The sequence below is a fragment of the Zeus faber genome (genome assembly GCF_960531495.2).
Source record: "Zeus faber genome assembly, chromosome: 3".
NCBI lineage: Eukaryota > Metazoa > Chordata > Actinopteri > Zeiformes > Zeidae > Zeus > Zeus faber.
The window spans coordinates 36,934,658-36,955,548 of NC_137190.1; the positions used below are offsets into that span (position 1 = coordinate 36,934,658).

The window sequence follows — 20,891 nt, forward strand, 5'->3', positions numbered from 1 at the left end:
AGTTGAATAATACATAAAGAGAAACATTTCTTGCCCCTTTAGTGATAAATATATATGAGCCTGTTTACGGACTTTGTAAAGCTGATAATAAAGATCATGAGCCTTTCTTTAAGGAGGTTCGATAAATATATATGAGCCTTTTTCTTTAAGGACTTTTGATAAATATGAGCCTTTTTCTTTAAGGATGTTTGATAAATATATATGAGCCTTTTTCTTTCAAGGACGTTTTATACATTTGATAAAGGATATTAACCTTCACAGGACTTTATATATTTGATAACAAAATAAGCCTTCTTGAGAGAAGGTCTAGAATCACCAGAAACAGTCTGCCTACACATGCATGTACACATTCAGAAAAGAAAATAAAATCTCCTGCTCTGAATTATGGGTAGGATTTGTGGATTGTTTGGTTGGTGTGTGAGTTTTTTCTTTTTGTGCTTGAAGTGGGTGTGACAGTGCTTGCTGTGAGTCCTGTTGGTTAAAGGAGCAGATAGTCTTGGTGAAATAGAAGGAAAAGCTGGGTTTTTGATGCAAGAGAAGAGGTTTTGTGTTTCGCCTGCTGAGTGAAAGGAACCAGCTTTGACTCTGTGCGTGGCTGCATTGGGCTGGGCTGTTCCGACGGGGAGCTAAAACAGGACGTTCGCTCGCTGACGACCAGTCCATACTGGAAGTCTTGGTTAAATTTAATAGGTGGAGCAAGGGGTGGTGCTTCATACAGAGTGGAACTTAGTTGACTCCCACTGACAAGAGGGGCGGAGAAGAAGTATGATAGAAGAAAATAAATAAATAAATGAATATTACAATAAAATAAAATAAATATAAATAAAATTAAATTAAATAGGAAAATAGAATAAAAATATTTAATTAGAGGTGATATTAGATTGACTAATATACTCTTTTGATTTAAATGCATCGTATGAATAAAAGTTAACATTGCTTTATTTCAAATGCGCGAGAAATAAAAAAGCTGGTAATGTATGTCTCATTGAAATGTATAAGACTTTAGAGTGGTCTTAAGACACTGAACTCTTGTATTCTTCTTTTTGTTTTTCTTTCTTCCTCTCTTTTCCTTTGCTGAGTGAGAGCTGGGGGAAAGACAGAGAAGATGGAATGTGTCTGACTTGCATCATCCAAGGGGCAGATGACAAGACATCTTGCAGTTCTTCACAGACACTGGAAGCTTGCGGAATGTCAGCGCATAAGAATTCTGAATTCAGTTGGAATAAGGCCAGTGCAGTTTATCCACAAACTCTTTTCAATAGACACCTGCATTTACCTTTATGTGTGTACATCTAGTTATAACCTACATGATTGCTTGTTTTCACATATGGGCTGACAGTAGTTCTTTTTCTTATATTGCATCTGCAATTAGTTAGTAAAAGACTTGGCAACAGACCGACTAATCAAGGCATTCGCCTAATTAATGGAGTATTATTGATTTGATTGATCACATGTGGAAAAAGCTGATTTGATTTAAATATGGTTGAGTGCTGTGAATATTGGTTTCATTATCTGAGTATGGTTTACCTTGATTGAGGCTGTTTTGAGAGTGAACATTGATGGACATTTTGATAATAAAAGATAAATGAGTATAATCAGATGTATCAAATAATGGACAAGTGAAGTTAATTTCATTCAAGTGGGAAGCTATTGGTCTCCTTTGGGGTTGGTGAATTCAGTTGTTTTTGGTTGAGTGTGATTACACGGTGCTTTATAAATATTTTTTAAATGAATCAATTAGATTTACAATAAAATAAATGGATACAAAAATTACAAAAGTAATCACTCCGATTGATGTAGTGCGAAAGAATAATCCTCTTATTAAAGATATTGCAATAATATCAGGAAAATGGAGCAAGCGGTGGCCTGACATTGAACAACCGTGGTCAGCTGAAGGAACTCTTAACCCGGACGTGATTAAAACAATGCATGTGCTTGTGTCCACATATAAAGTAAATAAAAAGAAAGGGGAAAGGGACGCACGGAGACAAACCGAATTTAGCATTCTGCAGCTCTCCATAAAGGAGGGACAGACATGGTTCGAAGCTGCAAAAGAAAAAAGAGAACAAAGTAGACAAGAAATAAAGAAAAATGAAAAGGAAGCAGAAAAATTGATGGAGAAGATTACCGAACCCTTCTCACATACAGCATCTGTAATGAAGCCCCCGCCTTATGACAAGGAGGTGAAGCTCACCCCAGCTCCCAGTGATGACAACGAAGGGCAACTATCTATTCAAAGATGAGGATGAGCAAATGATAGAGATGGGCAAGGCTACAACAACCATAAAGATGTATCAGAGCTCCAACAGTACCAAGAGAAGGAACCGTTTCGGAAGCAGACAACGAGTCAGAAGCCTGGAAAGAGGAGAAGAGTGTGAGTGACTCGGACGGAGCTATTGGAGGATACGACCCCGCAGTCAGACGGATGTGGGCTAAAGCAGAGGAAAAAGGAGCAGGACCAGAAGGAACAGGACCAGGAGACTCTCAGAAAACTCAACCAAATATAGTTGGTGGATAAGAAGAATGAGGAGAAGAAGGCCAAAGAGAAGGTTTATAGATGAGCAGAACAGAAGGAATTGTAGGTAGTAATGCACTGCCTCGCCCCCTAAGGGGAGCAGCTGAAAGAAGAGGATTCTTGGTGGTGGAATGAGGAAGTAAAGGAGCAGCTATGAAGATAAACACTGATAATTATCTTGATAAAGAGCGTGACATTGAGAAAAGTGTGCCACATATGACTTTAATGGTGGCTGAAGGATTTGAGCAGAAGCATATAGGAGAAATGATGGAAGAAGCTGCGTACGTCAAGGGTTACTCAAGGTATCAAAGCAGCGGATGAGGCTGCAAAAGCAGTTACAGGAGCAAACAAAGCAGGCAAAGTTCTTCTTGTCACCCATGAAGTGGACTTGGAAGATAAAATCACGCTCCGAGATGTGATCTCAATGCAAGAAGCGTTGTCAGCCATAGATTAACAGTTATGGTTGTACCGAGGGGCCACACAAGAGCCTACTGGTCTGTGGAGAAATCATGAAGAACTTATGGTAGCAACCCCCGACCTACGAAGTCTGATGATTCAGGAAGCACATGGGTTAGCCCATGTTGCAAGGGGGGAGGTAAGAAGAAAAATCTGTAGGGTTTTTGGGCACCGTACTTGCTTGAGCAAATTGATTGTCATAGGCAGATGTACAATCCGTCTTTAAAACAATGTTCAGAGGGGTGGGAAGAGTTCACCTGGTCACATTTCAACTCCGACAGGTCCCATGAGTGAGTTGGTCGTGGATTTTGTTGACATGATAAGACCAGTAGGAGGTAAAAGATACATGTTAGCGTCGTAGATAGATTTTCACGGTGGACTGATGCATCCAACCAAGCGTAAAGATGCTCAGTCAGTTGCCAAGCCAAGTTCTTGTGTCGCCAGGTCATAAGCAGGTGGGGACTTCCAGATCGCATATCTTCAGATAATGGGAAAGAGTTTGTGGATAAAATACTAAAACTAATTCTGCAAAAATTGGGAATTAAACAACGTCCAGGAGCTGTTTATCATCCACAAAGCCAAGGTGTTTGTGAAAAAATGAATGGTGTGCTGAAAAATCACATTGTTAAAATCTGTCAGCATACAGGACTGAATTGGGTAGAGGTGTGTAGTTAGGAGCTAACACTAGTAGAGAAATATCCATTCTAAATATCTGATTCCGTCATAGACTCAATACTATTTATGACTAAGAAAATGCATGGACAAAGGGGGAAAGGGAAAATGTTAATCATAAATTGGAATAATCTTAAAGTATAGTGCAAAAGCGAAATTATTATACTGTATTTGATGTGTGTGCAAGATACTGGCTGGTGAATTTTTCTTTCAGCACCAGTCTGAGGGTGGCTGTGTCCACAGATCCTAAAAGCCTAATGGTCTTGAACACTCAAACATGGACATTCAAAAATGGAGGATGAAAATGATCAGGAGTGTCGAGTGAAATCGCATTGAAATTGATGGTGTTAAAAAGCAACAGTTCAATACATAAATATGTGTTATGCATTTTTTTATAATATTGGAGTTTGCTTATAACAATGTAACCTGTATTATTGATGAAAAGTCTGTACTCTACAGTAGATATTTTTAGATTGTTTTCTTTGAAGTTTTCTGTAACAGGGTGAAATGGATATATTGGGACCTCAGGTGTTTTCTTTTTTTGCGGGGTTTTGAGGGACATTGATGATAGGCAGGGAAAGGTTCATTGGAAGGTCCGATGGGTCGACCAGGCTGACTTTGGACAAAATTTTTGATTTATTTCTGAGGTTCTGAATGTATGCATTTATATGTTACATCCTGTTCAGTTTTCTAAACCCCTCTTCTTTGCGGTTAATTCATTTGGAGTGCAATAGGTGGTTGCCTGGGGCAGAAGAACCATGAGAGAATTTTCCTGTCTTGATAGTTTGTTGAAGGAACTAAGAAAGGAAGCTGCCAGATGGGTTTTTCGCTCTCACACTCCACAAATGTATTGTATTGCTACGACTTAGCATGTTCAGAAGGGTATATTATAATCAGTCTGTTTGTTAGTATGTGATTTTTATTAATCCAATTAACATCATAGAGGACAAATTTTGTTGTATCCTTCATCACAATGACAATTAAAAAATATTGTATTACTATAATATTATATAATATTTTGTAATATTATATTAATTAATCCAAAGATAAAACTGCTTCCGGCCAGGTTCAATTTAAGGCTTCACTTATACCTAGAATAGTTCTAATCTTTCTTCTGGAAATCAACAATTTTTTTAACCAACTCTAGGGCAAGTCTAGGGAGACAATTTTAAATCATGACTGAGAAAGGCCATTTTGGTTAGTCCAGATCAAAAGTATGATATTAGTCTAAGTTTCAGCGAAAGTGCCCCTTAAATATAGTGGGTCACATTCAATTGTTTAAACCCACCAGTTTAAACAAACAAACTTAAGTCAAACTTCAATGAGTGAGCTCATCTTTTACATTATTACAAAGCATAATATTGTTGAGATCTTTGGAACAAAACGTATTTAACCTGGCATTTCCTTGGGGGGCGTTAATTACCATCTAGATATGCCTTCTCCAAGAACAACCATTCTACCATGGTGCCCCTCCTCAACAGCGACGCTTCCCTGGGCCAGGCCACCGAGATGAGTCGCAATGATATCAAGAGGCTCAGCTCGCTCTACAAGTGCTGTGAGTAGGTCGTCGTGGGATTGGGGAAAACTACCATGCGACATAAGCATTTACTTTTAAAATGTACTGTATATACTGAAATACATTTAAAAATACACTTCAATATTTATGATTGCAGTTTGGGACACTTTGATTGCGTGTTTAAGGTACCTTGTCGTTTCCATGTAACTATTTACAGAAATTCAACTTCACCTCAGACCCCACCTTCAGCTGACTTTATGCCAAAGGGAAAATTACAAATCCCGACAGGATTGGAAGAATATCACTCTTCCACCTTAACCTTGCCACCCGGTGACAATTATACCTAAACTAATACATTTTGTAATGCACAAAAAGTTCCCCTTTGTTTGATTGTTGAAATACAAACTAATTTTAGAGCTTTACATGAAATAAACTTTTGGATTCAAAAGCAGGTTGTGTCTCGTTTAACTTTATATTGACAAATATTCTGTGATATTATATTCTGTGAGAATTAAGCTGTACAAAACACAAATTAATTCATTTTCATGAGACAAAAAACACATACTCAAAGAAAAACCAAACATGTAGGTTATACAACAGAAAATATACAGGTAAATACTTTTCCAGGTCTTATGCAACTGATATTACACCTTTCATCAGTCATTTCGTCAGTGCTCTGTACACAAAGCAAGCTCGTGCTCCACTTTATCAGCGGTGAGGTTTTGGTGGCAGTCCCTGAGCGCTTTCAGGAGCTCCTCTGTCCTGGCCTTGCCGCCCTGCGCCTTCCTCCACTCCTGGAGCAGTTCCTGTGCTGTCTCCTCCAGGTCCGTGGGGAACTTCTGGGAGATGGATTCCAGTTTGACTTGTGTGAGGCCAAGCTTGCGGCCCAGTCGTCGCCAGTTCCTCCCAATATTCTGTGCAATCACGTCCGAGGCTGAGCTCAGTTTGGCTATTCAAGGAGATAAAATAAAAATGTAATGTTGGACTCTTCACCAGTCAATCGTTTTCTCATGCACAGACAATTTTTGAACTGAACAGGTAGCCCTACCGTGAGTTCTGAGTTGCTTGCCACCGTTTTTTAATGTGGGGAGAATAAAATAAGGCCCCACAAAAATGCACTACAATTTTCATAGTGTCACATTTTTCACATATATACTGTAGATTGTTATATGTTAAATCTAAATCTTTCATGATCTGTGGTGTTTTGTCAAATCCAGATCAGATTAGATTAGATTAAAGATTTAGATGAAAGATTTATATTTACATTTAATATTTGTATTAATGTTTAGGATTTCAAATTACTATTTAGATTTAATACGTCATTCTTAAATCTTGAATTTTGAAAAAGGGAAAGTTGTAACAATTGTGCATTTTTGTGGGGTGCTATTTCGCTAAATCTGTGGGAAATGTGCAATGTTTGGGCTAAATCTGTAAGTATTGCATTAAAATACGTGGAGCTGTGTAAACTGTTTGAATGCTGAAATGCGTCAGACGACCTACTTTGGTATCGATACAGGCCGAGCTAAAGTTCACTAGAGCAATCTATAGATATGTGTCATAAAATGGTTATAAATTTGTTTCTTGAGAATTTCTCATGGGCAGTGGTCCATGAGAAAAGGCCAAGGTCAGTTTGGCTATACGAGGAGATAAACATGACAAAAATAGCTACTGTAAAATACTAATGTTATAATAGAATACTAAAAATGCAATACTGTATGGTGTTGGACTCCATTCACCAGTCACTTGTTTTCTCATGCACAGACCATTTTTTAACTAAACAGGTAGTGTTACCATGAGTTTACCAACGTTTTACACGCAGTGGGAGAGTCGGAATCAGTTTTATTCGCCAGGTCCTTTTACATATAGTAGGAATACGGAAAATACAGAAACTATTCTGATAGATTAAAATATACAAAATATGATACTATGCACAGCATAAATTATTGTTATGTGTATATGGGTATAACATGTAAATATAAATTATTACTACGCACTAACTTGCTTATTACGCCATGTACAGTGTAATACCAGTGTACCATTGCACATACTATTGCACAAGTTGTGTGAATGTGTCGGAGAAATATCACTCAATGCAACTGCAATGCATATAACATTTTTCTTTTAAATGGGGCCCTTACAGAGGACAGGAGGTAAGGGATGGTTTTGTTTTATTAACACACACTGTCTGTCATTTGAAGATAAGTATGGTGCGAAACTCGGAAATTAATTTAACCAGTTCAGTTTTCCAACAGATGCGCTAAATGTGTTCCAATTAACTGAACCGTACGGGAAAACTTGGACGTCAGAAGAAAATGTGTGTTTTCTTGCAAATGTGTGACTTCTGTACGCATTCGCACTGGAGGAAAACTAGGCTTTTAATCACAGTTAAATTTGTTTTCTACAACCCGACATAAATGGCCGCTCATTCCATTCCATTGCACTGCGCCGAAATCCCGAGGTCTGAATTTTCCGAGTTCCAACTTGAATGGAACGCAGCAAGCACAAGTCCTCTTTCGGATCGTTGTGAAGTCTCACCCGGAAAAAACAAAATACAACAAACCTCTTTCAGCTTTATCCTCTTCATCCAGACTTAATCCAGGTTCACAGTCGCCTAACTTTCTCGCCAGGTCGTCTCGGCCCACTCCAGTCAGCAGAGAACTCAGAAAGTCCGTGTCGTCGGCTGCCAACTTGTTCCTTTCCATCAGGACTTGGAAAAGTTTGAAGCCCGTGTCAATCTTTTCGCTGACATTCTTCCCGATACATTCTTTGCACAGAAACTTCATTTTGTCCAACTGATCGCCCAACAGCTCGTTCGAGATGTCCAACAAAGTGGTGTTAAAATCGAGAGAACTCATTTCACCTGCCGGGAAGGTGGCGAGAGAGAGAAGTGGTCGAGCCGACTGACCCCAACTAGGAACGCGGAAGTGCCTTCAGTTCACTTTCGGTTTAGTTATTCAACTGGGGGTAACAACTCTTTTGGCAAAATATGTTCAAATAACAAGTAAAAGTACCAGGATGACATAATACATCAAATTAACATTTATAAAAAAAAATAATAGAAAGGAACAGCGCATGAAAATAAAAATATTATTGGACTTTAGAATTGTTTTTATTAATAATTTATATAATTTTATATAATAAGTCTTTATAAAATAAATTTTATAAAATAACAAATGTGAGGTTCATTTACCCAAATAACATGTTTTTTTCTAACAAATTATCAAATATAGCACATTTTTTTCCATATTTGATGATGCTTTGCAATGCATTAAAGACAAAACTTTATTTTACCCACAAACGTTTTTTTTATAATGGTGATTTATTTTTTCATGTTCCATGATTCATTCGGTTAAATTGACAAGTTTGTTAAGAAAAACAATTAAAACACAAAACGTTCTTTTTTTTTTTTTTAAGTCTAATTGAGAATCTTTTTTTTATATATTCACGTGATGCTTTGGAATGCATTAAAGGGGACTGGCAATAATATGACCAGCATATTAAACAGCAGTAGTAAATACAGTTAATAAAACTGAACAAATACGTTCAAATCATCAATCATATATATTCATCATAATTTCATCATATATATTTTTAAAGGCACAATACATTTGAGGACTTAGCATTGGTGATGCTGATAATGGCAAGTTGCCCAAACTTGCTCACGGACACAATATGGCATGAACTATGACACAGTATGGTGCTACCCATTTTCTCACACGCATAAAACGAAGAAGAAGAAAAATCTTTAATTATCACACAACACACCACACTACAACACATGCACACACACACACACACACACATGCACACACAGCATTCGTCGATGCGCCCGGGGACCTGGTAACGAGTGTCCATTGCTGGTCAGACGATAATGTGTGCATGTTTTTTGGTGGGGGTCCTTACTGACGTTAGGTGGAGGAAACCCCATGTGAGCACGGGGAGAACATGCAAACTCCACACAGAAAGGCTCCTATTTGGGAGATAACCCGCCCGGAGCACGGTGCCAACAGCGCCCCAGGCGGGAATCGCATAAACGGGATGCATAAAGGCATCCACCAAGGCATATGCTATAATTTGTACAGCTAAAAAGAAAATAGCAGCAGTTCTGAAACTTACCAAGTACCATCTCATCATGGCACTAGAATATAATCTCAGCCAAAAATAAAAAAGCAACTTTCCACATTCACTATCTCATACACCTGCATTCAAATAATCATCCTTTTAACTATTGTTGACAAGGGCTCTGTTATGGACTGTATAGGTTTGGTGTTGGCTCAGTTAAGGCAGTATCTTGCCCCGGGGCATCATGTGAATTGCATGGAGGCATGGAGTTGGGTTCAGGTACTTTGGAGTTGCGTTCAGTTACTTTAATTCAAGGCAAGGTGTTATATCATTCTGATACAAATATGTATTTATATGGGGGTGTGTGTGGTATCTCGTCACTGACTCACAACATTAAAGACCAGACGTATTGCTATTGGGACACGTTTGCTCCGAACTCTTGCTCTTACTCTTCCTCTCACCTCTGACCCGGATGACAGGATAACCTGGAAATAGAGCCCGGTAACTAGGGACACGATATACGCCGACTAATATATTCTAATATACTAATATATACTAATATATACTATACTAAACAGCGGGCTTACATTTTAGCGCAGGGGTCGGGAACCTTTTTGGCTGGGAGAGCCATGAAAGCCAAAAATTTCTAAATGTATTTCCTTGTGGGCCATATAACATTTAATAAAATTGAATGCAACTTAATACATGCACTTTTTAAGTAAGGCATACATTTTTAACGTACAACACATCCCTGAGTACTTAAAAAAGCGCTATATATAATAAATGTCTCTTTATTCTTCTCAATAATATTGTTGTTATACTGAAGCTAACCAATAATAAATGAAATACTTTTTACCATTAATTCGACTTCTGGTGCTGCATGGTTTTGCTGATGGCCTTGTAGTCTGGTTCATAGGTAGTGAGGTTAAGCTTCATGCTGCGTTGAGGCTTCAGTTAAACGTGAGCGTAGGTTGCTCTTAATGTTTCTCAGATGCGAGAAAGACTGTTCACATGCGTATGTAGAGCCAAACATGGTCAGTATTGCAATACTCACACGCTGCATTGTGTGGTATGTGACGGGAAGCTCATTCCAAGTTTTAAGAATCAGCTGGTCTTCAGGTTCAAGTTCAAGTTCAAATTCAAGAGATTATTTGTCACATACATATTGAAGTTTTTTCCATTTCTGTCCACTTGTGTTCAGCTGATTGGTCCAACTCGAGGCAGGGAGTTTTCTTAATGTTTGTCTGTCTTACAGAGAGGATCGGCGCACAGGCTCATAAGCAGCCCAGCAGTGGACGCCATTCCTCCTGCGCCCAAGAGGATCATTATTATCCACAATTATTATAATAATCCTCAGTGATATATATAATTGTGGCCTGCGTGCCGCATATTGAAATGAACAATAAAACTCTCGCCATGTCGCCGCACCACGTCCAGAAAGACTCCATCTCCCTCCCTAAACCCTTACGTGTGGGTAGAGACTCCCACAAGTGGCACCTGAGCAGAGGCCCGGGAGGGGCAGGATGCAGAGTAAAAGGCCCCGGAGTCTTTGTGTGGTCCGCAGCCGGTGCTTGACTACGCCCCTTTGTCCGTCACATTTATATTTTGAATTTTATTTTCAAAATTGTAATTTCTCTTACCTGTTTTACTTTAAAATGACACAGAATAATTATTTATTACTTGTTAATTGTGATGAAAATTTTAAGCTCAAAATTGTCTGCGAGCCATATACCGTAATCGAAAGAGCCATAACTGGCTCGCGAGCCATAGGTTCCCTACGGCACTGAGCAAGACAAAATGTAAGTAAAATACAAAGTAAATAATTATCAAATACTGAACGACACCGCCTGAACCTTTGTAACAACTACAATACGTAGAAAAATGTTTTATTCACTTTTAGTCAGTGTTAAGTTAGAACTACAATGTATTTACTAACAAGTTCGGCCTAATTGGCTACTTTTTTGGCGGTTCATTTTTAAATGTTAAATCTCAGAGTCATTTAGTTTTTCTTTGTAATTTGGATAATTCTGTTTTAGAGTGAAGGTGATACCAAATAAATAAATACCGATATTAAAAAGTTCAGATTTAGTCAACACCAGTAAACATTTGCATTCATTATCTTGGTGGCAGTTATCACTTCTGAAAAAAACCAAACTATAATTAGTCACCACCACAAGGTCCTTGAACTTGTAAAATATTTTTTATCCATTTATTATAATTGTTTGCGATACCAAATTTGAAAGAATATGATAAAAAAAAAATAAAAAAATGTTTGTCTACCAAAACATTAACAAACAGGCAAAACAAAACACAGGCCTAAATTTGGTGGCCCTTGAAACAAGCGATCATGGACCGATACAGAGTAATCATAATATTTTACAAATGAGATCAAATAGTCTTACTGTTGTACATGTTCTATTAAAATTTACTTTTGTCTTTGACTATGAGAGAAAGTTTATAACTGCATTCTGAATTACCCAAAACACCAGAGCCTTCTATAGTGATAGAAGATGATGATATAGTTTAGGTGGTGTAAAGCTAATATCTGCAGGAGAGACGGAAACTTTGGGATTTAGATCTCTACATAGTATTTGGATTTTGGCCTTGTCTGGTATTTTCACTAGTGTACAATAAGATTGACGACCTACTCTTCAATAATAATAAATATAGCTGCAACATACGGGGTCCAGTTTAGTCGTGTTAGGTACAGTTTTCTGAGTTTCCATAATGCAATGATCAGCCTTTAAGTACCTGCTTTTTAAATAGATTCTGTATAAATAAAGACATGTTAACTTCAAATGAAGTATCTAATATTTCACGTGTTTTTTCAGAGTATCTCTCTTGCTCGTGTTCGACCAATCATCATGCACTTGCGTCACTTCTGTTGTTCTGTTGAAATATCTCTCAAGAACAGTGTTTTAACAATTACAATCGTTCTTGGATCATGCAGTGCAGACACAAAAAAAAAAAAGGGTCGGTTCCTCGAAAAGGTTCTTACGACTTCCTGTGGTTAGAAGGGACTTTGTCTCTTAAAATAAAAAAATCCCTGCAATTGTTATTGCTAGCCCTTTTTAACTAGTCTTCATTCTAAGTGGGGAGTTAAAAAAACAAACCTTGTCAACAATCCGATTGGGCTGGTCCACACACACACACACACACACACACACACACACACACACACAAACACACACACACACACACCTCATCTGGGAGTTTTCTAACAACCGGCAGCTCATTTATTGAACAAATTCATGAGAAGCCGTCTTAAGATTCTTAAAGTATCTCTTCTATAACTCTTCCTCAATTCCATGTTTTATTCATCTGTCTACCCCCATATACGCCGCAGTTTGAGGAGTGGGCTTTGGGGTTGCCGGGGGTATGGCAAGGACCCAGGTGCAGCGTCCAATGTCGAATTCCGGTCACACTGGTTCGCTTCAGAAGGACATTCCGCTTGACCCATTGACATAGTCGTGGAAGTCTGTGGGTACACTCAGCAGGGAACACACCTGGAATTATCAAGATTAAAAAAAAAAAAATACAAGATTAATAAGGTTTTAATGAGAATGATTGTAGTAGTTATTATTAGTAGTACTTATCTTCCCACAGAGACTGAAATGATTTTGCAGGTATTGTCATTATAATAATGACATTACATTTACATTACATTTAGTCATTTAGCAGACGCTTTTATCCAAAGCGACTTACAATTATTCAAACACCGACGGACGCAGCCATCAGGAGCAATTAGGGGTTAAGTGTCTTGCTCAAGGACACTACAGCATGCTAGCAGGAGGAGCCTGGGATCCAACCAGCAACCTTTAGATTACTAGACCACCAGCTCTACCTCCTGAGCTACCGCATGACAATGTCATAATGACATCTCTGTATAATATTGTTCTGATTGTATGATCCTGTAACCTAGAGATATTAAACCTTTTTCAGCCCAACGATCCCTTGGTGGATAGAGAAACAGAGCAGATCTTCGATTTTTTTTTTCCTTTAATAAAATGTGTTTCCTATAATAACATATTTATTATGCCATATTAACAATTTATATACAATCAGAAATGATGCATATGGTCCCGTTTGTTTTTTTTCATTTTAAGATTTATTTGCTATAGTTAAATCCCTTTTTCTTGTTTTCACAAATCTGAAGTAGGGGTTTACAAGCTGTTAAATATCAAAACAATACAAAACATTTACCATGTGTTTTTATTGAAGTTCAGCCATGAACCTGTTATGTCTGTCAGAGAGTGCGTGACTGAAAATTCTGAGGTTTTTGAACAAACCAGAAGCTCAGAACACTCAGCAAGTTTGTGCCTTTTTTCAGCAAAAAATGTTCAATGTCCAATCATTCAGTGCAAACCTAATATTTTTAAATCATAGACTTCTGCATTCACCTTGATTTATTGTCAAAATAAGCTATGCTGCTTATACACGTTCCAATTTAAAAAGGACCATCGGCACATGCAAGCGCTTTCACTGGTCAGTACACACATTTGTGACCCACCCCAGACTTTAGATACATTTGGTGGCTTTCGACTTTTCTTTTTTTGCATCATTTGAAAGGGAAGAATCCGAGCTTCAAAACAAGGCGTCACTTGTGCAAATCTGGCAAATATTCTTAAAGCTGTGTATTGTTAATGACAAGGGTGTGGCAAACTGTGTTTCTGAGATAATCACCTTCAAAGTTTCACCTTCAAAACACTTGGTTCATTCAGCTAGCTCCCAGAATGCAAATGGTTGGAGAACCAACACAGCCACATGGCTAATTGACACCCTGCTGAATGGGGCAATCTCTGCATTGTTCTTTTGTTTATAGGGAATATTGAACAGCATCATCGACACACAACATCTTTTGTTTTAAAACAAAGCTTTTATTTAACAGTAAGAATATACATGCTTTATAAAAGTGGAATTATTTAGGAGTTTAAAAGTGTGGACGAAACACAACAAAATGTAGAGTCTATAATTAATATGAGTCTCTGCATATCAGCCTCAGTGTGTCATTTAATATATAAATGTGCGTATGCCAAATATCTTCAAAGTTCTTAGAGCCATGATGTGGGCTAAGTCAAGTCAAGTCACACTTTATTTATAGAACGCATTTCATACCTGGGCAACAGAATGCACTTTACAAAGAAATACAAAAAAGAAAGAGAGAACATAGTTGTCAGCTGGTCATTACAAAAGAATGCCCCTGAAACAACAGCAACTACAAAGACAACAAAAACAAAAATAAAGGCGACTCAAACCACAGTGGCAACAACCGCAACAGAAAACAACAACAGCCACAGAAACAACAACAACAGCAGCAGCAACATCGACACCAGCAGCAACAGCAGCAAAACAACATTAAAAACAACAGCAGCAACGCACACGCAAAGACGTCCCTGGAACCGGAAGTGGTAGCTCTCACCGGAACCGGAAAGGTCACTCAGGTTAGAGATGGTTAAGTCGAGGTACAAGGTTACGTTAAATTAAGGTATACGGTAAGCGAGGGTTAAGTTTAGGTATAAGGTTAGCAGCAGCAAAGACAACACCAGTTAAGGTATACGGTTAGCGGCACCAACAACAGCACCAGCAGCAACAACAACACCAGCGACGACAATACCAGCAGCAGACAACAACAGCAACAAAAACAGCAGCAACAGCAGCAGTAACAGTAGCAGCAATAGCAACAGCGCACAAGCAAAGACGTCACTGGGACCGGAATTGGTAGCTCTCACTGGAACCAGAAATCTCCTCATCTGTATTGCGTCAACAGTGTGTCCCGTCTCATCGCAATGGAGTAAAGCACGGCAAAGACGTCACCGGAACCGGAAGTGGTAGCCCTAACCGGAAAAATAAATTTCAACTGTGTGCACCGTCTCATCTTAATCCAGTTACGGTCCTTTAATTAGCGTCCCTAAATTACGGGTCAAGTTTTTCATTCTGACCTCGGGAGGGAGATCCTTTTGACTAGCTCTCTGAAAACACACCCTTCTTATAATCCTCTCACTGTAATATCGCAACAGAAACTACAACAACAGCAACAGAAATAGCAGCAGTAGCAGCAGCAGCCACAAAACAACAACAGCAGCAGCAACATCAACTACAGCAGCAGCAACATAAATTTTTTTTAGCAAAAAAGACAACAGTAACGCACACGTAAAGAAGTCACTGGAACCGGAAGTGGTAGCTCTCTCCAGAACCGGAGAAGTCACTCAGGTTAGAGACGGTTAAGTTGAGGTATAACGTTAGAGGTGTTTAAGTTAGGGTATAGGGTTAGAGATGCTTAATTTTAGCCATAAGGAAAGCGAGGGTTAAGTTTAGGTATAAGGTTAGCAGCAGCCACAGCACCAGCAGCAGTAATACAGACAGACAAACAGAGGTCAGTCAGTCAGTCATAGACTGTAGCAAACAGCAAGGTTTTTAACCTGCTTTTAAAAGTATTCAGTGTGGGGGCCTCTCTCAGGTCCCTCGGTAGGGTTTTCCATTTACTTGGGGCATAGATACAGAAAGCAGCTTCTCCTGCTTTAGAGTTGGGATGAGGGATAGTCAAAAAGACCACTGCCTGTGGACCTGAGAGTTCTTGCTAGTTCGTGTATAATTAGCATTTATTTTATATACTGAGGTGCAAGGCCATTTATAGCTTTATATAAAAGTACCAGAATATTAAAATAAATTCTTTTTTTGACAGGAAGCAAATGTAGAGATCTAAGAACGGGTGTGATATGTTCAAACTCTTTTGTCCCAGTGAGAACGTGGCTAACCCCAACCCCACCCCAGATACACTCTGAGAGCCTGTTTGGGGTCTCTTCTCATTTTATTTTCGCCCCTGGCTGCATTTGCAAGTAAACTTGAGAATCTTGTTCATTGCTACTTGTTCATAATCTGCATCACCAAACTCAACGGACTTCGTCACGTTATAAACTTCTTCCATTGTAACAACGGGTGTATCGTCCGTCTCCTCCAGTGGTTCTTGAAAATATTCTGTTTCCTCGTCACATTCAGGTTGAAATCCGCTGTTTGAAATGTTCTTCAAGTCCAGGATAACACTGGTATCAGATTCAGCATCGCTGTTGTTCTCCGCGTCGCTGTCAGAGAACTGACTATCATTGTGGAAAATGAAGTCCAGTACGCGCTGCATACACTGACTTGGATCTATCGCACTGATCAGATTAAGGTCCACAATATGAATTAGATCCGCCACCCGCTTCTCGTGATCCATAACAACACGGAGATTAAAGTTTTTTAGACAAGTGAAACCAGATCCTTGTCTTGTTTACGGAAGCAACGTCAGCATGTTTCTTCGTTGGTAAACGTTGGTGTATGCCCCCTCCACAATGATGTCTCTGTGTGTGTGTAAAAGTAGTACGATTTAAAGACTGAACTCTATCAAAATGGTTTCACATTGTGACTTCACATCACATGGAATATGGAGGAATGATTTTCACCTGGACGGTCGCATTAAAGGAAACAACCAATCGGCGTTGTTCAGTGCTATTCAGCGTCTCGGTAAGTGAACTGTGTTTCCCCATGTAATCTAACGGGAATATTTAACTCCAAGGTTTAACATTTTTCTACTATTTATAAATCAAATGTTTTGAAAATATGTTGAGAGATAAAAAAAAACAAAAGAAACACAAAAGAACACGAATCTGGAAAAATTAAATTTTCCTTCTAGAAAGGTTTTTTCCAACTTATTTGGCTACTCCTGGCGATTTTAGAAATGCGCGAGATAGCGGGTTTTGCTGTGGTGGGTCACATTTTATATAACCCCTGACCAATTAAGTAACTTTGACAAAAAGGTCCAGATTCTACCTTTCTGGTCCTATAAAAAGGCAGAATCTGGAATAGTTTAAACAAAAGGAGTATCGGCGACATTAGCAATGTCAACAGACAAAGCCAGTTAGGGAATAATAGGGTTCTAACAAGAGGCACACAAAGAAAAAGCCTGCTTGGAGGTGGTGCCAATTAAATGACAAATCTCAAATTGAACCTTGAAAATTCTCCAGAAGTCTAAATTTGTTCTTTATAATACAGACCTAAATTCTTGGTTTCTGGGTCAACTTAGAGATTTAAACTTTGTACTTGTCTGAACTTTGTCCGGATCTTCTGTATTTCGTCCAGAAGGCTTGTGGACATGGCGTTGTCGTAGCCAAATTGCTCAACCAGTCCTATCAGACTTTCCACTGCTTTCACTTGCTTCCTGAGGAAAATGTACACAGAGGAGGAAAAGATCTGGGGTCACAAAGAGCCTATTTTCAAATTTGTTCGTGAAAGAAAATTTGAAATTGTGAATTTGAACTAAGTCAGTTTGACAAGCACACAAAGTCCAAAGTCAAATTATTTGTTGATGAAATAATGTCTTTAACATCCGTTGCACTTAAAGCTGGAGTGTTGTGAATGTACCTGGATTTGGCATTGGCAGTGTCTTGGAGGAGACATTTCCAGGTCAGAGCAAAGCCGCGATAGAAGGACACCTGTTAGAATATTGTGTGTGAGTGGATGATTGAGAGAAAACAATCCCTTGAGGGATGGCAAGTTAGAAATTTAAAAGATAGGTTTGCCAACACAGGACATATCAGAATGTATTTTTATCATAATTTTTAGAACAGAGCAAGGTTGTTCATAGCACGATTTGCTGAATGCTTTTAAATTATTGCAGTATCCACTATCTGAAGTCAGGTATGTGTGTGTTGCTATGAAAATCTGGTTGTATTGGGTGGCAACACTAACTATGATCATCTGAAAAGAAAATTATCCTTCATATTGCTTACCTTTATAAGTTTTATATTCTTCGGTGTTAATATGCTAAGAGGCAATGTTGAGTACATTTTGGGTTGAGAAAACCTAACAACACATAGCTTCAACAAATTAAAGCAATGGTTTTTTTTAAGTTGATCCAATAACTCATTTTTAGAAATAGAATTCAGAGAAAATATTAGAATCCTAGCTGGACAGATACGGACATCTGCACTCCTTTCATAGATTAACCTCGGTGGAAACCTTGGCACCGTGCGACGCTCCGTGCTTCTGACCATCCAGCATCCCTTGTCGCGTCCCCTCTTCGAATCCATCCCGATAACCATTCCCTTGGTACCTGAAAATCACAAGTATTTTTTAAAAACAAGTTTATCAATTTGATGACCACGGCGAAACCCCTAAATAGAACTGGTCCCTGTAACGCGTGAAAATGCGTGCAATGTTGTAATTATCAAAACAGTTACATTTAAACAGTTAAATAAACATAAATTCGATGTATTTACTCTATTTAAATAATTCTGATTGTTGTTTTATGAATGAATTCATGAAAAAAACATAAAAAAAAAACAACAATAATTAAAACAGTCGTTTCTAGTTCAGAATGAAATACAATACTTTCAAGTAATATCTTAGTTTACCAGGTGACGATTAGATAGAGGTTTCGGGCGCACCTGTTTTCCGACATAAAAATGTGGTCGAATAAATCTTCAGAATTCATCTTCTTTAAATTAATCTACAACGACTTCGAGGGAACCTCTGTGTAGCACAAGCTACGACACACTGTTTCCGGAAGTAGCTTCTTGTCCTTCTTCGTCTTATTAGCCTTGTTCTTGTTCGTTGCGTTTCTCTGGCGGATTGCAATACCAACTTTGAGGTGACTACCGCCACCTACCGTAGCGGAGTATGTGGAACAGGATATAGTTTACATTACATTGATCGGACGCTTTTATCCAAAGCGACTTACAATTGTTCAAACACCGACGGACGCAGCCATCAGGAGCAATTAGGGGTTAAGTGTCTTGCTCAAGGACACTACAGCATGCTAGCAGGAGGAGCCAGGGATCAAACCAGCAACCTTTAGATCACTAGACCACCAGCTCTACCGCCTGAGCTACCTTCCCCATATGAGTTTACATTGTATATAAAATAAAATACAGTAAGTAAAAAAAGACTAGCTTCAATAAGTTGAAAAAACAACTACATTCTATCAACCAATCCAGGTTTTATTAAGAAATCTAGTACCCCTCTTTGTGTTTGTTTGTTACGAAATGTTCCTAGTGTCACTTCCAAATCCCTGCCTCTCTCACCCTTTGTTGTAGGCCCTTTCTCCATTATATTTACATTGCATTATTACGTGTTTGATATTTTCAGTTAAATAACAATGCACACATACTTGTGAACTTACTTTTCCCAATAGAAAAAAGGTTTAAGGAAATTTAAAGCAGCGTGATCAAACCTTAATCTGGATAGAACTACAATCTACAATCACATTCACATGCCACTTTAATTCACATGCCACTTTAAATGCACATATCTGTATATACATAGGCATATTCCTTCAACCTATTCCATTTTATTTCGATTTATTTTTTATTGTATTTTATTCTATATATTTTTTATCTTATTCTATAAGTATTCCACTTACTGTATTACGTTTTAGGAGTCAGTTAGTCGGTCTATTAGAAAGGAATTTTCTACTTTTTATTTTTATTTTATTTTTGTACTTTTTCCTAGGACTTATTGTGTGCTATCACCGGGTGCGTTGCATTACATTTCACTGCATATATGTATGGAAGTATGTATATGTATGTGACAAATAAAAAATCTTGAATCTTGAATCTTGAATCTTGCTTCTACTTCTCCCTTTGAAACTCTGTGCTCTAGCTGTCTTTAGTACTCTATAGGTGATTAGGGGAATTAAAATGTATTTCTTTAACGTCATATTCTTCTGATTTATCTTTTATCTTCCATCCATCCAAAGCCATTTCCATTTCATAAGTTATACTCCAAGCATTCGTTTCGGACACTTTTGGTGGAATTTTCCTTCTATTTTTAAAATGTATTTTGAAAAAATTGAAATTATATTGTAGTGCCTCCAAGCAATGGAAAAATGCTCCCAAAAGAACCCTGAGTTCCGGAGCCACTCCACACTCCACCACCACAGGAAAGCCCAAAGCACCCTGCCCTCCAGCCACAGATGACCCCCCCAGCCCCCAGAGAAGCCAGAAGCCCGCAGAGCAACACTCACGCACGACCCTGAGGAGCATAAATCAGTCACAGAGAGCGCGAGGAGACCGTGGGGGTGGGTTGTATGTGTGCGCCCCGGGGTTGCACTTCCTCTGCACCTCTCTGCTTTGTTCTTGCATTCTTTGTTCATTTTGACAATATCTGTCCACCACATGAACAGGTGATCACTGAACTCTTTATGGGTCTTTGATGAGGTCAGTCCCATTACATCTTCCAGCTTGTTTTGATTGGGCTAGGTAGCGTCTCTATTATGGAGGTTCTGAAAATGACGTAGACCAACGGATCTTCCTCGGGATATTTCTCTGTTTCCATGCGTCATCTCATGACTTTTTCTGCAGATATGACGCAGGATTCTCTGTGTCGCGAATTGTAAGGTCTTTTAGGCTCTTGGGATCCACACGAGTTGGGTGCTCGCTTCTGAGTGCACCCCAGGTGGTTTGTTTCTAAGTATCAAACATAGTCCCGTCCAAGGCTTTGTCCAGCAGCCAGCCCAAACCCCCATTTTCCAGTACATCCAGTCATCTTGGATATCCCTAACACTCTGTCCAACAAAGCTTTCAGGTCCCCCGCCACTATTAACTTTCCCACTGTATGTTCCTCAGATATCCTGATCCACTTTGATGCTCCATCGATTAGGTTAGGAAGTCTAGATACTAACCCGTCGAAGTCCTG

General features: G+C 38.7%; 3 protein-coding genes across 6 annotated transcripts in view; all 3 read right to left on the reverse strand.

Annotated features, from left to right (window-relative positions):
* tssc4 (tumor suppressing subtransferable candidate 4) overlaps positions 1-12,506 on the reverse strand; it is a 142,154-nt gene extending 129,648 nt beyond the window's left edge. Inside the window, exon 1 of the mRNA XM_079997600.1 lies at positions 12,367-12,506. Coding sequence (XP_079853726.1) covers positions 12,367-12,457 — 91 coding nt within the window. The 5' untranslated portion in view covers positions 12,458-12,506. The remainder of the gene's footprint in view (positions 1-12,366) is intronic.
* Positions 5,550-8,064, reverse strand: fadd (Fas (tnfrsf6)-associated via death domain). Its single transcript, XM_079998215.1, has 2 exons — positions 7,720-8,064; positions 5,550-6,108 (listed from the first exon to the last, which is right to left on the reverse strand). The coding sequence occupies exons 1-2, from the start codon at positions 8,012-8,014 to the stop codon at positions 5,828-5,830; spliced, it is 576 nt and encodes a 191-aa protein (XP_079854341.1). The 5' UTR covers positions 8,015-8,064; the 3' UTR covers positions 5,550-5,827.
* On the reverse strand, positions 11,403-18,773 carry lto1 (LTO1 maturation factor of ABCE1). Of its 4 annotated transcripts, none has more exons than XM_079997604.1 (5): positions 18,644-18,773; positions 18,216-18,309; positions 17,619-17,689; positions 17,298-17,415; positions 11,403-12,727 (listed from the first exon to the last, which is right to left on the reverse strand). In XM_079997604.1, exons 1-5 carry the CDS (start codon positions 18,688-18,690, stop codon positions 12,656-12,658), a joined length of 402 nt encoding a protein of 133 aa, XP_079853730.1. In that variant the 5' UTR covers positions 18,691-18,773; the 3' UTR covers positions 11,403-12,655. The 4 variants fall into 4 exon arrangements, with proteins under 4 accessions (XP_079853730.1, XP_079853729.1, XP_079853728.1 ...); XM_079997603.1 differs by having other exon boundaries at positions 18,204-18,309; XM_079997602.1 differs by having other exon boundaries at positions 18,611-18,761.
* Between the last annotated feature and the right edge of the window lie 2,118 nt (positions 18,774-20,891).

Bases quoted from the DNA above. Each gene is read 5' to 3' on its own strand.
- fadd (XM_079998215.1), bottom strand. From the start codon at position 8,014: ATGAGTTCTCTCGATTTTAACACCACTTTGTTGGACATCTCGAACGAG. The intron at 6,109-7,719 runs GTTTGTTGTATT...CTCCTTGAATAG, and splicing joins AGAGGATAAAGCTGAAAGAG to CCAAACTGAGCTCAGCCTCG.
- lto1 (XM_079997601.1), bottom strand. From the start codon at position 18,690: ATGAATTCTGAAGATTTATTCGACCACATTTTTATGTCGGAAAACAGG. The intron at 17,416-17,618 runs GTACATTCACAA...CATTTTCCTCAG, and splicing joins ACTGCCAATGCCAAATCCAG to GAAGCAAGTGAAAGCAGTGG. The intron at 12,728-17,297 runs GTACAAAGTTTA...TGATAATTCCAG, and splicing joins TCCGGACAAAGTTCAGACAA to GTGTGTTCCCTGCTGAGTGT.